Source organism: Pelodiscus sinensis, chromosome 21, assembly GCF_052426305.1.
Source record: "Pelodiscus sinensis isolate ZL-2025 chromosome 21, ASM5242630v1, whole genome shotgun sequence".
Lineage (NCBI taxonomy): Eukaryota > Metazoa > Chordata > Testudines > Trionychidae > Pelodiscus > Pelodiscus sinensis.
In genome coordinates this window covers 25,134,504-25,150,304 of record NC_143072.1, presented here as the reverse complement: position 1 = coordinate 25,150,304, position 15,801 = coordinate 25,134,504, and the positions used below count along the sequence as shown (strand labels likewise).

Genomic DNA, 15,801 nt, shown 5'->3' with positions numbered 1-15,801 from the left:
TTGTCAAGTGGATCTGTACAGACCTGGGCCTCTAATAGGTACTGTTGCTGGGGCTCCTTCCCCAGCATCAGAATTATGCCACCTCAGGTGGGTCTAGAACCTGGAGGGCATCCGCTGTCTCCTAGCCATGTGCCCTTTAAGAAAAGCAGCAGGGACTAATGAACAGCGACGTGTCTCACTGAACAGACGTCCCCCAAGCGCCACTGTCTGACGGGGGTTACAGCTCTCTGCACCCCGTAAGGGGGAGGGACAGGCTGTGGCACTGTGCACAGTGGCTGGCCCAGGCGGCTGTTAGGGAATGCAAATCCCGCTTGGAGTGGGATAACGCAGTTGTCAGTTCCTTGGCTCTGATCGCTCTTTCCTGGAGAGTGAAGTACCTAGAGCCAGCACCCTAACTTAGAACCACCCTTGGTGGGGGAAAGGGTTGTTTCCTTGCCAGCTCTGAAATCCAAAATATATTGTGCCAGGGAGCTGGCTCGTTAGCGGCTGCTTGTTAAAGATGTTACACAAGGCCATCAGCTAAACACCAGACACTTCCTGCTACAAGTGGAGGTAGTTCTCCTCCAAAGCAACAGGAACACCTCCCCGCTGTGGGCCTAGAGCAGCATGCAGGCACATGGGAGAACACAAATAGCCTTTGAACAGTTCATGGCACGCCTCTGTCCGAGACAGGGAAGTGGGCAATTACACTAGGTGCAGCTAGCTTTGGGGTTGCAATATGGTGAGTGGAGAATTGTGTTAATCAGGGGCCCACCTACGTGTGATACGCACCTATACACCCTGGCTGCGTCGAGACTGGCAAGTTTTTCTGCAATGCACAAACTTGCTGTCTACACTGGCCACTTGATTTTGCGCAAAAGCCCTGACGTTCTACTGTCCGAAATTAGTGCTTCTTGCACAAATACTTTGATGCTCCCGTTTGGGCAAAAGCCCTTTTCTGGAGGGCCAGTGTAGACAGCTGAAAACTTTCGCGCAAAAAAGCTCCAATGGCGAAAATGGCGATCGGGGCTTTCTTCCACAAAACTGCATCTAGATTGGCACGGATGCTTATCCGCAAAAAGTGCTTTTCCGTGCCAATCTAGACGCTCTTTTCTGCAAATGCGTTTAATGGAAAAGCTTTTCCGTTAAAAGCATTTGCGGAAAACCATGCCAGTCTAGACATAGCCCCCTAGTGTAAGCGGGCAGCAGAGCTATTAATTAAGGGGTTTAGGTTTGGTCCCTTCTCGCATGCAGAGCTTGGCCATCTAGCAGGTACGTGTTTACTAACGGAGGCCTTCTGCATAAACCACCGAGGCCAGTTCAGTGACTAGTGTGGGTAGGGGCCTGGATTTCCAACCTCAGGCCTCTAGGTGCTGATTTGTGTCCACAATGAAGTGCTGAGAGGAGAAAACATGCAACACTTACAGGCTTAGGAGTACTCAAGAGCCTGTGCACTTTATACCACCTGTGCTGTCATATGAGCATCTTAAGTTCTCAAGTGGTTTTGACTCCGTACGTGGACTGCTACCTCCCAGAACTCTAATGGTCTATTTTAGTGTTGCCAGACTACTTGGACTGCAGTGCCGCAGGAGGGTGCTTCAGCTGCTTCTGTAGAGCGCTGCACCTGTTACTCTCATCGGAGCTTGCAAAACAAGGGAGACAGAGCAAAAGGAAATGGAGAACTGATCCCCTTTATTGATTGGTCTGAATCCAAAAGTCATTGTCTACTGAAGACATTTTGTGAAAAGAAGTTGAAGGTTATCATGACGCATGGGTTTTTCAAGTTTTAAATGTTTTCATAGCAGGATCACTGAACATACCAGGCTGAAAACACTGTGAAAGCACTGATCAGAAATCAACAGGTAAAAATTTGTAGTCAACTACTTTTGTAAACAATGATTTACAGACACCTGCCTGTTTCAAACAGGCAGGTGTCTAACTCCATATTCAAAAAGCTACTGGAATCTTTTAATAATGCTCAGTTTAGGCTCTGGGTGTTAGTATCAAATATTAAAACTTAGGGAGCAGCCCTAAGAAAATAGCTTTACAATGAAACTAAAATAGATGTGCAAATGCCATTTACCCTATGCCTCTGAAGGTTATTCCTCAAAGGCGGGGCTGCTTGACTACCTTAGGTAGGCTATCATGCAGCAACAGTAAAGAGAACACAGATTTCCCTCCTTTATGCCAGTTAGGTTGAAGCACAGATGTTCATATAGTACAGTTAACCACGGGCTTTGCATGTACAAGTCTATTTCAAACATACTGAGGTTTGTGTCACACCGAGGAGCAAATGGAACTCCACTTTTCACTTTCCCCAATTTAAATTCACAATAAGAGGAGACCAACTAGTCTTCCAGAACACTGCTGAGAGTTAAGAAAAAGTTAAAATCAGAGGGATAGGGCCTCAAAGCAAAGTTCACCTTCACCTGTACAGCTGACACATTTCAGAGTTTTCACATTTTCAGGATGTTAAAGATTTTAACACTTCCAACTGATTTTAACTCTGCAGGATACACCATTAAAACAGCAGCAGCAAAGCAATTCTACAATCCTTGCAGCTTGTCAGGTTTCCAAGACAGGTTGCAAACCAGCAGAGAGGAGTCTAAAATCTCTTGCTTTCTCTTTCCTACAGCTAGACCAGCCTGGGGCACTCAGTAAAGTACAACACACTTTTTAAAGATTTACAGCACACAGGGTTCTGTGTCTCTTCCCAATAGTTAACTACAGGCAAAGGGCATCACAGACCTCCAAAACATAGCAACTGCATAGACTACACATTACAGCTAAAATCAATGTCTTCCATACATAAGGAATTGCAAATACAAGTCAAAAAGTGAACTTTTTTCAGCAGGTTGTAAGATAGTGGTAAGTCTGATATCCTCCTGAGACAAAGGCTGGATATGGTCTTGCTTCCAAATGACAGAAGGGAAACATGTTGTTTCAATGTTTCATTTAGTCCTCGGCACTTTGCTAGCCTCCCATTCAATAGCTTTCTCCCCATACCAGTACGTGTCTCCTTGTACCCCAGAATACAAACTCATGGTCCAGGAGCCAGTGCAACCCTACAGAAGTAAACTGTGTGAAACAGATTCCAGCTGATAGTGGTAGCACTAATCAGATGTGTGTATACATGTACGACGTGAGTACTACTACAGTAGAGGCCTCGAATTCCAGCAGGCACCGAGAGACGAATGATTAAAGAGACCCTATTCTAGTACCATAAGCAATTTTTTCAGAGAATATTTCTCTATCAAGTAAAGTTCAGGGGTGGTTGGTTCAATATAAAAAACAAACAAACAAACTAGGTTTCCATGCAAGTCATTTGTCTTACTGGACTGATTTTAAAAGTACATGTTAAAAGACATTTCAAAATTAGAGTGAAGTGAGCAATAATCATAGTATCTCTTTCAAACTGGCTGCTGTTAGAGCCCAGAAAACTGACACTCCTCTTCCTTGATTATAAAGTTCAGAAGTAGCTTTGGTTTGTTTTTTTAAACTAGAGCAGTGGATATATTTTTCTTGATAGACCTAACAACTACCCAGAGCCTTTCTTGAGATATGCAATCTCCTGTGATTTCACAGCTATATATGGCAGTAATATTTGTTTAGAATAGTAGCCTTTCAGCTGCATACAATGCAGAAACAGAAAACCTTAAAAAATAGTATTTTGGGGCACATTTAAATTACCAGTGTGCATAACAGTGAGGTATGCCTCCAGAAGCTGCTTGGTTGGTTTTTTGTTTCTTTTTAAACTGAACTATAACATACCCATGCAATAATATTTCTGCAGTGTTGCTAAATAAAACTGACCTCACTGAAAATTAACAATGTGTCAGAAATATAAAAAAAATCAAAGAAATATATCCTCTTCCCCCAGCAGACCTGACTATGTTAATGTACAGAATTAGTTAAGGGGTCAGTTAAAAAAAAAATCAACATTTTCACAAGAGCTTCAAAACCACTGTGTCTAAGGGGAAATTAGATTGAAGCATACCAGAAAGAGGAGGCATTGCATTAACGGGCAATGATGCTAAGTTGGTTGTGAGAGTAAAGTATGAAGAGTATTCTACGTGTGAGAAAATGCTTTAAAAAAAAATTACAAAATGACCCCAAAGGTTTATGCAATGATTTGAACACAAGTACACCAGAGACTATAGCAAGGGAAAAAACACTGCAAAAAGTACTCTCTATTTACAGAAGAATGATTTAAAGACATTATGGTTTTCTTTACAAATAGATGTAGACCAGGAATAGTCCACTTTTTAAAAGTCTTTACATATTTATCTTTAGTACGTCAGCCCTCCTAGAGCACATTCCTCCTACACGTGGTCTGTGCAGAAGGAATCTTTTCAATGCGACTCTCCAGACAGCTCTCCATCATTTCTTCATGCGTGGCCTGTGCTCTCTTGGAAAGTCCCTTGGGGCACAAGTCAAAAAGAGGGCTCTCAACCCACAAATAAACACAACTCTGCATAGTTCAGTCATCACTGTCCGACAGAGTCTCATATTGTGCGGAAAGCAGGGGGGCAGGCTCTCGCTCCCATATCCTGTTCTGTTGGTGAGTGGCTGCTTGGCTCATGGATGGCGGGGCACATGCAATGGATGTTGGCGGGGTACTGCTGAGCATCCGCATCGTCAAAGGGTTGTAAGGAAACTGAGTTGATCCTAAGTCAGAAAGTGTAACTTAAGTAAGGCATGCGTCTCGCCCAGCAGAGCTCCGGGACCGTGTGCTCCCACTAGGAACAGACACGCACGGGCTAGACCAGAGCTCAACACACATCTCCCACCAAGATTCCAGAACCTAAGTCATTGTAACACCGGGACAGGGAAAGTTCAATTTCCTTCCTAAAATTCCTGCTAGTTTATAGACAACTAAGATCACATGCAACTTGTGCACAGGGAGGCCAACTCTTGATTTCCACCATCTTAGTTTACATGTGCAGCTTCACCATCAGAAGACTGCTGCGAGCAAAACCATTTCTTTGGTATATGAACCTTCTCATAATTGATTTTATAATACGTGTTTCAGGGATTAGTGATCCTTCAAGCTCTGTGGATCAACAATTTTCCAAAAGCAGTTTTCACCTGGTGCTTCCCACTGTACAACAGTGTTGGTTGCAAAGATCAGTTTGAAAATAGAAAAAAATTCCTTGCCAAGTTAAATAATTGTACTTCTCTTGAGCACCTCAGCCACTGAAAGTGTTAGTACTCAAAGGCTGCCTCTGCACTGGCATGATTTTGTGCAAGAACTCTTCCAGAAGAGAGCGTCTACACTGGCAGGTGCTTTTGCGCAAGAGCATCCATGCCACTGTAGACGTTCTCTTGTGCAAGAAAGCTCTGGTGGCCATTTTAGCCATCGGGCTTTCTTGCGCAAGAAATTCATGTTGCCTGTCTACACTGGCCTCTTGTGCAAGAACAGTTGCGCAAGAGGGCTTATTCCTGAGCAGAAGCATCATAGTTCTTGTGCAAGAAGCCCTGATTTCACACATTAGAACGTCAGTGTTCTTGCGCAAGAACTCGCGACCAGTGTAGAAGGCAGCAAGTTTTTGCGCAAGAGCAGCTGCTTTTGCGCAAGATCGCGCCAATGTAGACAACCAAAATGTGTAACATTTCCAATTGTGGTTGTGAATGACCTATTTTGCTGTTCAAATGCTTGGCAGAACATTCTCTTCCCTCGCACAGAGATGTGTGTGGAATAGCAAAGCATCTGGTTCAGTAAGCTCCCCGTTTAATGGATCGAGATGCTGTGGTGATTTGGCCCATGCACTAAAATAGGTCTTTCCTCATCTAACCCTCCCCACAGGATTCTAATTCTAGATCCATTCTTTAGTAGAATTTCTGGCAACAATTCTCACCTGTTGAAGAAGGCCGGTCTTCCCAGGCCCACACTGGCGTCTGCCTGTGGTAATCGCCTTCTGAATGTACGGACGAGACCGAGGAAGGCCTCTCAGTCCCTAAGTATCCCTGCCCAGGAATAGGAGATTTCGACTTCCTACTATTTGACTTGCCAATTAACTTCTGCTTGCCAGCTCCCCCTCCTGAAAATGGAAGCCACAGGGAAAGGTTACCCTTTTAAAAGATGCATTACAGCTTAGATGCAATAATAAATGTACAAAACCAAACTGCTACATAGCAAGCTAAGTTGTATAAAGAGATTTGTTACAGCAAATCAAATCTGGATTTCCTCACTGGAGGGGTGTGTCTAGCCCTGGTGGTAGCAGTCTAAAGCGTCTCTGAGACTCATGCATCACTGCTGCATCGTCCCCAGAGCCCTGTGTGGATACAGAATGTCTATCTACCCGGAACCAGCGGCAACAGTAGCATAGAGAAGCCAGCACCCCACACCAGCAGTACCACCCCCAGCCCCACCCACTGGGGGGAGCAGCAGGCTCACCAGCAGGTATCCCTGGTGGCGCTAGTGCGCACAAGCAGCTCGCACACTCCCAGGCCACTGCAGGGCAGGGACTCCTGGCCAGGAGCGTGCAAGCTGCTTGCATGCACAAGCACAACCAGGGACAGCTGCCAGTGAGCCTGCTGCTCACCCTAGTGGGCGGAGGTGGGAGCATTACAGCCACAGAGGAGCTGCCAGCATGGGGCACTGGCTCCTGGGAATGACAGCCTTACATAGCATGGCTGACATTCCCCAGAGACCTGCAGCTCTGCAGATACAGATTTATATCTGTGGCGTAGGGGGGTGGCTGGCCCACTCCATCCAGAAGGGGTTCAAGCAGGCTGGAGGGAACCTGCGCAGAGCCTAGGCCAATAAGGGACAGGCTTATAAAGAGCCAATGAGAAGGTGGATTACTAGAGTGGTCCTGCTATAAAGGAACGGCTCAGCAGAGCAGGGTTTGAACAGCAAGGCTCCTAGGGTAGGAGAGGCACCTCGATAGAGCTGCACTGGGCCGGTTCGGGGGAGCTAGAAAGGGAGGCTCTGGCCTTGACAAGGGCCAAAAAGGTGCAAGGGGTCATGGAGAGGCAGTAGAGGGTCCCTGGGTCAGGGCCAAAAGCAGTGGGCAGGCCAGGGTCCCCTTCCCCTGCGTGCAGCCACCACTGGCCCATACAAGCTGAAGCTTGCCGAGACACGGGCTGCGGCTGGCCACAGTGGCAGGTGCTAGCCAAAGGACTGCTGATACCCCCAGATGGGGTGAGACCAGACTTGTGGGCACTGCCGGTAGGCAGCTCCAGGAGGATACTGGGGTCCGGGGAGCGATGCAGGGGAGAGAGCACAGAACAACGATGGGCGAGACACCGTCCAGAAGAGGGCATCCTGCTGAGAGTCCGAACTAGTTCCCACAGTGACCAGCGGGAGGCTCTGGTACACGTGGCTATACATTCTGTATCCATGCAGGGCTCTAACGCCTCATTCGTATCACCCAAGGGCTCATTCTTCAGTGGAGAGGGTCACATAATGCATTTCCCTCCCTTGGAAGAGACCGGTTACTCTCACCTAACGCTCGCTACAGTAACCATGCATTAGTCAGCCATTTGCAAAGGTTCTCGAACGCTCTCGAGAGGTGCTGTTCCATACCACAACGCTATGCAGGTGCACAGTTTCCTCATTCCACCCTTGCCTGGCATAGCCATGTTTTCCGACAACAAACGCTGGCTAAGACTCTGGAATTCCCAGCACTGTTTCTCGAACTGCAGGGGACAGCGCTAAAGAACAAGGCACCTGTCCCCACCCAGGGGTGAACATGCTGCTTCTACAGTACTGCTGAGGAGCATGGATTTCTCAGTTTTCAAGCCCTTGTAACTACTTTAGTTACACCCCCAATTACTACTCCTCTCGGGGCCTTGCAATGCTGAGGAGCTGTAAGAGGATTTCTCACCTGAAGTGGGCGATGGATTAGCTTCCTCTCTACGGGCCTCGCTATTAGTGGATACTGCAGGGTTGGAACTACCAGGTGCTATCCCCATAGGTTGTGACATTACAACTCCATGATCCTCCCCTTTGTCATCAAAGTTGCCCATCAGTGCCTTCCTAATAATGTCTTCTAGACCCAGATTACTGGCAGGATCTGCAAAGGAATGACCCCTAGAACTGACTGCACCTGGGAGAAGAAGAAATTGTGAGGGGAAGGGTGGGAGGGGAGGACAAAATACACCTCAAAAAGAATTATAACAGAGACAAGGGAGAAGATTTTTAAAGGGATAGGAGAAGAAAGATAAAAAAGGAACAAAGAAAAAAACAAAGATGAGCAGTTTATGCAAAGCTACATGCACCAAGCAGCTCACACTGGCTACAATTTAGACATGCCAGCACCAAACATTAAAGAGCCATGTCAATTACATCAGAGTCTCAATTGCGTGAGAATAAGATACTTACATGTGTATTAAAAACTAAGAGCCAAGGCAATTAAAGATGCTAATTATTACAGAATATTAATCAAAACTGACAATTATTAAAATGTGTCTGTTATAAAAGGAGGCGACCCAGAAAACAAGATCTCTCTCATGATGAAACATACGAAGTCCATGGTACAACAGTTATTTTACCAGTTAAAAATGAATACATCACACTGGGCAAATATGGATCTTCACAACCTCTCTCCCCTCTTCAAGAGGGAGCAATATTTTAAAGATGGGGAAACAGGCAGAGTGGTAAAGTGTTTTGCCCAAAGTCAGAGAGGGAGTTTGTGGCACAGCTTGGATTACAATTTGGCTTCCAGTTTGAAGTTGGATTCTTTAGCCCTGCTGACCTCTGCAAGGGCTTGTCTCCACTTACTGGGAGATCGACGCTGCAGAGATCGATCTCCCCATGTTCAATTTAGTGGGTGTAGTAAGGACCCGCTAAATTGACCGCTGATGACACCCTGTCGACTCCCCTTACTCCTCATGACCCAACAGAGTACCGAAGTAGATGGGAGAGTTTTTCCCCATTGACTTCCTGCAGTGGGGATGCTGCAGAAACTCAATCTAAGGAATGCTGACTCCAGCTATGCTACTCACCTAGCTGGAGTTGCGTATCTTAGGTCAGCTTTCTCCCCTGGTGTAAACCAGACCTCAATGACATTTTATGAACACCACAGTGATTGGGCAGGAGGCTAAAAGTGTTTTATTGTTACTAATGAACAAGGAGTGATTAAGACAATCTTACTTGATTGGATAACGTCCTAAGAACTTACTGTAAATGCATCAAATGCTTAATAGCTCAGTTTCTTTCTTCTATTTAAACAAATAATAATTCAGAGAATAAATTTAGCTATGAACTGTTTTAGTGGAGAATTTTGTTGCAAGTGTTCACAGTTTTGATTAAATGAGATGTTAGAGAAGATATTAGCAGGGCACCAGTGCAAGAAAATTACAAGCCAAACTATAGTAAAATTAATTTTTTGGCTCAAATTCCACTTGAGACACACACCCATTCATTTGGTTTTCCCTAGCGCAGCATTTTTCAAACTTGGACTACAGTTCCCCTTGGCTGGAAACGGCGAATCACAGCCAAGGAGAGCTGCAAGGCTCTGTGGCTATGGATACGTTCAGTAAACAAAGCGGCGCAGGCTTGCCAGCAGTTTACCCTGGTGGCCCCACAAATCAAAATGCTGCCCTACTTTACTGACTGGCTTATTTCTACATCTGCCCACCCCTCTTATTTCAGTTTCCCAATGCACCTATTAAGTATTACGCTCAGAAAATTCCATTGCAAGATATGTTTCAGGAAGATTTACCTGAGGTAGTGACTGCTGGCAAATTAAATATTTCAGTTCCTGGCTGAGCAGTTGCTGCAATTAAAACACAACACTTAAGTTTGTTTTATATTACTGGTGAGCACTACATATGTCTTAATGTGTATGTTCATTTGAAGAATCTTTGCTCATTAATTTGCAACTTCATCTGCTTTGACATCACCATTGGGTTTTTGTGCTGTGAATGTGCACCACAGTCAAGTAAAACTATGTGTAGAAGTTCGATTTTAAAGTTCGTCCATAAACACCACCCTCAGTCACAATCGGCCTGTTCACTGGACCTTTAAAATACTCTTTCACACACTACATTGACCTTCGGAGGTGTTCCTAGTCTCAGAGGTTTTTAATTTTTTTAAATAAATGCTGCTGTGTTATTTACCCAGCTAAAAAACATTTTAGTAAACATATTATATGGATTTTGATACTATGTATGGATTTACTTAAGATCATTTAGAACTACTCTAAAATGACTGAAAGTTAATTCAAATTACTGGATTTATAACGCAAACAGGATCTTTAATAAACTAAGACTGCTGCATGTTGAGAACTGGTCAGTCTGCAAACAGCTAGTGACAATGGTGGATGGTATGTTTGCATTCTAAAAGTCTAGATGAAATGTAGAGCTAAAACATTTTATAGCTTGAACCTCTCTGGTCCAGGAGCTTTCTAGTCAGATCACATCCATGATCTGAGCTGGACCAGAGAGCCCCAATGGCAGAGGTTGCTGGCAAGTGTTAACGGAACCAGCCAGCAGGGAGCCAGTGGCTAGGATGGGAGGCGGTGATTGGCACCAAGACCCTGGAGGCCTGGTTCAGCAACCTCCCTTATGTGAGGCCGGTCAGGTCCTGAGGGTCCTGGACCATGGAGGTCCAACTTGTAGTGCAGCACAGAAGGATCCATCACACACATTCAATTGGGACTAGTCAAAGAATGACATTTACTACTCTTATTCCCAGTACTTACAATTTTCTCACAGAATGAGACCACACAGGCTTAATGTAGGTCTAATACCAAACAAATTATGGGCCAGCACCACAGACCCCCACTTATATAATTAAGAGATTATTATAATTAAGCACATTCCACTTTCAGCAAACCAACGGGCTCTAACCACTAGCATTAAAGGGATAGGAGTCAAATTAAATTATCTTGGCTGCTAACTGAAATCGTCATTGTGCTGGAGTAAGTTTATTCAGGGAAGTCCAACATGGGGCTAGTAACATGTTCCGCCATGTTGATACCTGCTTGCCAAACTATATGCCACTTTCTGTGGTTTAGAGTTTGCCACTTTGACACTCATAATTACAAGATCAAACAACAACAAAAAGGAGCCCTTGCCCTTTGGCGGCATCACATCTCTCCAGCAAAAAAGATGTAAGCAAGCTTATGTTTACATCTCTTACACATCAAATAAAAAACCCAATAAATCATGTGTGGAACAGGCATGCAGGTTTGTTACCCAGTGTTTTGTGGCTGCAAAATAAAATGTTTGCCTCTAGTTTACAGAACTTGTTGTCCTCTCTCAAACCAAATACTCTATATACACCTATATACCACAGCAAAAATAGGTGGCAAAATGTCAAGTGCTTGGTAGTACTTTTAAACACCGTATTTAGCATTATTTGAAACAGGACTGGGTTAGGATGCCCTACGTTAGAAAACACAATGAGAAAGTGAAGCCCCACTTACCCATGTCAGAGTCACCTCCACCAGAGGAGTTCAACTTACGAAATATCTCCTGTTTCTTGGACTTCACCATTGGTGAGGTGTTTTCGAGCTTGGTGAAAAATGAAGGCAGGTAACTTATACTTCCCGGAGAGCGAGAGTCAGTCCTGCTGAGACCAACATGTGTCAAAGAGGAGCTATCATAAGTATGCATTGCTTTAAAAACCTTCCCATCACAACTCTGGCATGAGTTCACACAAGGAGGGCCCAAATTCAATGTATTTTATAACCCCCATCAGCAATTTTATACAGACTAACTACTCGCCCCATAGCTATACACTCAACTACTGTCTCCATTACCTTAGGGACACCCAAATTTTTTGCCAAAATGAGTGCTAGGGATCCAAAGGGGTAGCTGATTAACCACCGGCCTGGCCAGGCTGAAGCAGCTGGCAGGGGCACTCTATGGTTAATCAGTTAAACACAGTGTCTAATCCATTAACTTTTTAAACGATAGTTTACATCCCTAGTTGAGTGCCAGACGCAGGACTTGCCAAGAGCATAACCATTCCCACCACCTCAATGGATTTGAGCAAATGACGGTGGAGGCAAGTATCAATATTTCTGTTATGCAATCAGACCATCTGAAGCATTAAGTCAGTGGTCCCCAGTGCGGTGCCCGTGGGCACCATGGCGCCCACCGGGCCATTTCTGTGCGCCCGCTGAGTGATGGGGCTGGCCCCACCCCCGAGCGCACGATGCATGGGCTGTGCCAGCCCCAGGCGTACAGCGTATAGGCGTCCCTGCCCCTGGGCACGTGGCACAGGAGCGGCGCCGGCACCAGGTACGCAGCGTCTGGGTGGCCACGCCCTTGGATGCGTGGCCCCGCCCCCAGGCACGAGTGGCCCCGCCCCTGGGTACCCAGCAGCCCCAAAAGGTTGGGGACCACTGCGTTAACTGACAGACCCAAGTCAAGGTCAGTGCCAGAGACAGGAAAAGAAGCCCAGGCTCCTGACTCTTAGTCCAGTGCCCCAGCCACTCAACCACATGGCCTCTGAAAACTAAGAAGAGAGTCAGCTTTCCAAAATTTTTCTTCACTCTAAACCAGCTGATTCTTTAACACCACACTGGCTGCAAGGAGGAGCCCAAAGACTGTACCACAGAAGGTGGCTTGCACATTTGGATTCTTTCCCAAAAGCATCTTAAAGCTCTTTACATACAGTGAATTTCAGCATTTCTGAGAAGTAGGTAGGTCGCCCATCTGCACGCAGGGTAGACAGAATGTTTAAGTGACTTGCTCTCAGGAGCAGGAGCAGGAACAGAATTTACGGCTCCTGACTCCTACTACAGTAAACTTCCGATAATCCGGCCCCTTTAGGACCCAGGGGGTACCGATTATCAGATATGCCGGACTATCAGAAGGGGGGGCTATGAGGGGTCTGGGGTGGGGTGGGAGGATGCTACCCCAGACCCCCTCATAGCCCTCCCTTCTGATAGTCCGGCTCTGCCCCAGGAGTCCCTGATTCAGCTGCTGCTGGTCAGTTTCAGCAGCGGCTGAATTGGGGCCGCCTGCAGCAGAGCAGCTGGAGTGCTGCCGGGTTGGTCCGGTAGCGCCGACCCTTGGCGCCGCGAGACCAGCCCGTCAACACCCCAGCTACTCTTGGGGATGCCTGGGGCAGGGCAGCTGGGGTGCTGACGGGATGGTCCTGCAGAGCCACTCCTCGGCGCTACTGGACCAACCCGGCAGCACCCCAGCTTCTCTGCCCCACGTGTCCCCAAGTCAGCCGCTGCAGAAACTGATCAGCGGCTGACTCCAGAAAGCCAGAGGCAGAGCTGCTCTGCCCCGGGCTTCCTGGAGTCAGCCCTGGACAATTTCAGCAGCAGCTGAATCCGGGACAGCTGGGGTGCTGCCGGGTTGGTCCCGCAGCCCCGAGGGGCAGAGCTACTGGACCTACTCGGCAGCACTCCAGCTGTTCTGCCCCCTGCTTCCCGGATTCAGCACTGGTCAGTTTTAGTAGCGGCTGAATCGGGGAAGCTGGGGGCAGAGCAGCTCCAATGGTCCGGCTGCCGGAGAACTTCCGGGTTCCTGATGGTGCCGGACCATCAGGAGTGCCGGACCGTCAGATGCCGGACCATCGGAGTTTTACTGTACATTGCTTTGGTCATTGGACAACACTGCCTCACTTCAGAAACCAGAGTTGCTGCTGGACCACTCAGAGACTCAGGATAAGACAAAGAGAGTTCAGTTTTTCAATGTACCTCTGTTCAGCAGTCTCAGTTCTTTGGGACAGCAATAGAATGTTGTCTTGTTTCTCGTGTACAACTGGCACCTGAGGCGGAGAGATTGGCTCATAGGGTTCTGAAGAGACATGACTTCTGTCTGGGGACTTTCCAGGTCTACGTTTAGAATACAAGAGGGGGGGAGGGGTACTTTTAACATGGGTAACAAGCACAGTTGAAAACAAACTCCAGTAATCCATGGTCACATCTATATTGCTTATCTGTCATTTGAGTCTACAGTGTCTTTCACCCCAAAGGATGCTCTAGAACACAAAACTTCAGACCATCCCCATAATGATTAATTTCTATGAGCTCTATGTCTTTACATCTCTTCCTCCTCTCAGAGTTAGATCACGTTAATGGCAGGCTTACCCCGATAGCTATAATCTACAATGCAGCACCAGTCAGTATTTATCGTTTTCCTTACTACACGGTTAGAAAGGTAAGCCACATATTCCACCTACTCGCTGAAGAAAGTAAACATAAATGTAAGTCGTCTCAAAACAGCTAAGAAAGGCTGAAGGATAAACCTACATCAAATCACTTAAGCCTAATCTGCTATTCATATTTACTGACTACTTATACAGGCATTGGTGGATTTACATCCACACCAAAAAGCCCCCACTTCACCTTGCCCTGGATTTGTCAGCGAGATTTTCAGGAGACACTCTGGCACTTGGCCGCTGATGGTGAGCAGCCTGGGACTGGGACTCGGGGCTGTAGCGGTTTGAAGCCTTTGCCCGAGTAGGGGTGGTAGCTGAAGCAGGAGCAGAGCTCTGGAATGTAGTTGGAGGCTGCAGGGATGCCTGGGATGCTGCTTGGTTTCTAGCAAAGTCTTGTGTAATAATTTGCTGGATTGGGGGAAAAAAAAAAAAAAAAAAAAAAAGATTGTTTACACAATATCTGCCGGCATTCTCTCACTTTAAGGACAAATACAAATGGCATCACACGCACCAAACACAAGCCCATCGGAACTTCAGTCACATGATTGTGTAACACGTCATGGTTTCACTGCCAATGCCATACCACACATTGGAAAATATAAAATCAATCCCATCAAAGTTACTTGCAAAATTAACCTACACAGATATGGTCAGCAAGCGTGATCAGACGATGGGTCCTAGGCACATGTCCGATCCCTTCGGACTGGGAGGAAGGCGGTGGAGGCTGCTGTGGGGAAGGAGATTCCTGTTGTGTCCTATATCGGTGAACTGCACCTTCATACTGCCTGTTGGGGTCACCTGGTTTCCAAATAAAATGAGCGTATCACTCCAAGACATTACTGAAGTTTAAGCTATGAGAGTCTTTTGCATATTTATAAGAAGATATAAAACATTTTTGCATGAAATTTGAAGTAACTTGTCTAATACAGCTTTCTTTCCTTAGTATTTAGACTAGTGGGCCACACGCACACAAAATATATTCACTACCTTTATGGTCCTGAGGCTGTCTTACGGGCTGCAGCTGTGTGCTGATTGGGCCAAAAGTTGAGAACCACTGATTTAGACCCAAATGACTCAACCGGGCGATGGAAAGTTAAATACTAGTCTGCAGGAGCATCGCAGTCAGATTTTTGGACTGATTTAAATGTCATTGTGCTTCACTGGCAGCAAACTAAGTGGATATAACTTGTACCTCAGTCTTTCACTGAAGCATGTCTGCACCAACAACCAACACATTGATAATCTGAGTATTTTTTACAACATAAACCATTTTTCTACTAACCCTAAACCAGAGGCTATTAAATAAGCAGCAGTTGTCTAATGCAATGGTTTCCATCTTTTGCAAACTCTAGAAAATTCCAAATGGGGGTGCAAACCTTACCCCTTGTGTGGACCCCTGGACCACAGCTTGAAAACCACTGGTCTATGGGTCATAACAACCTTTCATGGACCCATAAGACACAGTCCGTGGACCTTCATGGGTTCGCAGACCGGAAACTGAAAACCACAGGTCTAGTAAATTATGCATGAGTCTAGAAATCAGGAATTCTCAAATTCTAATAATGGCTCTGCCTCAGACTAGTTGTAGGGTCTGATCAAGTCAGCCTATTTACCTCCCTTTCTCCAGATGAGAAATGGTGAATAATGCACCCAACCTCATGCGTTTAGTGAGGTTTAACTGACAATCCTAAATATTTCAATACATTTTATCCAATTTCCCCACTTTTCACCACTCATAATAAGCA

The 15,801-nt window shown here is 46.1% G+C and overlaps 1 protein-coding gene across 15 annotated transcripts in view; it reads right to left on the bottom strand.

Annotated features, from left to right (window-relative positions):
* Window positions 1-1,651: 1,651 nt before the first annotated feature.
* The window catches only part of NCOR1 (nuclear receptor corepressor 1), a 113,118-nt gene continuing 98,968 nt past the window's right edge, over window positions 1,652-15,801 (bottom strand). For 11 of the 15 annotated variants that reach the window (XM_075904320.2, XM_075904319.2, XM_075904328.2 and 8 more), the window contains 8 exons: window positions 14,697-14,854; window positions 14,244-14,464; window positions 13,593-13,730; window positions 11,358-11,503; window positions 9,651-9,704; window positions 7,812-8,033; window positions 5,838-6,020; window positions 1,652-4,647 (listed from right to left, as the gene is read on the bottom strand). In XM_075904320.2, coding sequence (XP_075760435.2) covers window positions 4,460-4,647; window positions 5,838-6,020; window positions 7,812-8,033; window positions 9,651-9,704; window positions 11,358-11,503; window positions 13,593-13,730; window positions 14,244-14,464; window positions 14,697-14,854 — 1,310 coding nt within the window. In that variant the 3' untranslated portion in view covers window positions 1,652-4,459. The remainder of the gene's footprint in view (window positions 4,648-5,837; window positions 6,021-7,811; window positions 8,034-9,650; window positions 9,705-11,357; window positions 11,504-13,592; window positions 13,731-14,243; window positions 14,465-14,696; window positions 14,855-15,801) is intronic. The other 4 variants (XM_075904323.2, XM_075904336.2, XM_075904334.2 and 1 more) reach the window with 2 other exon arrangements.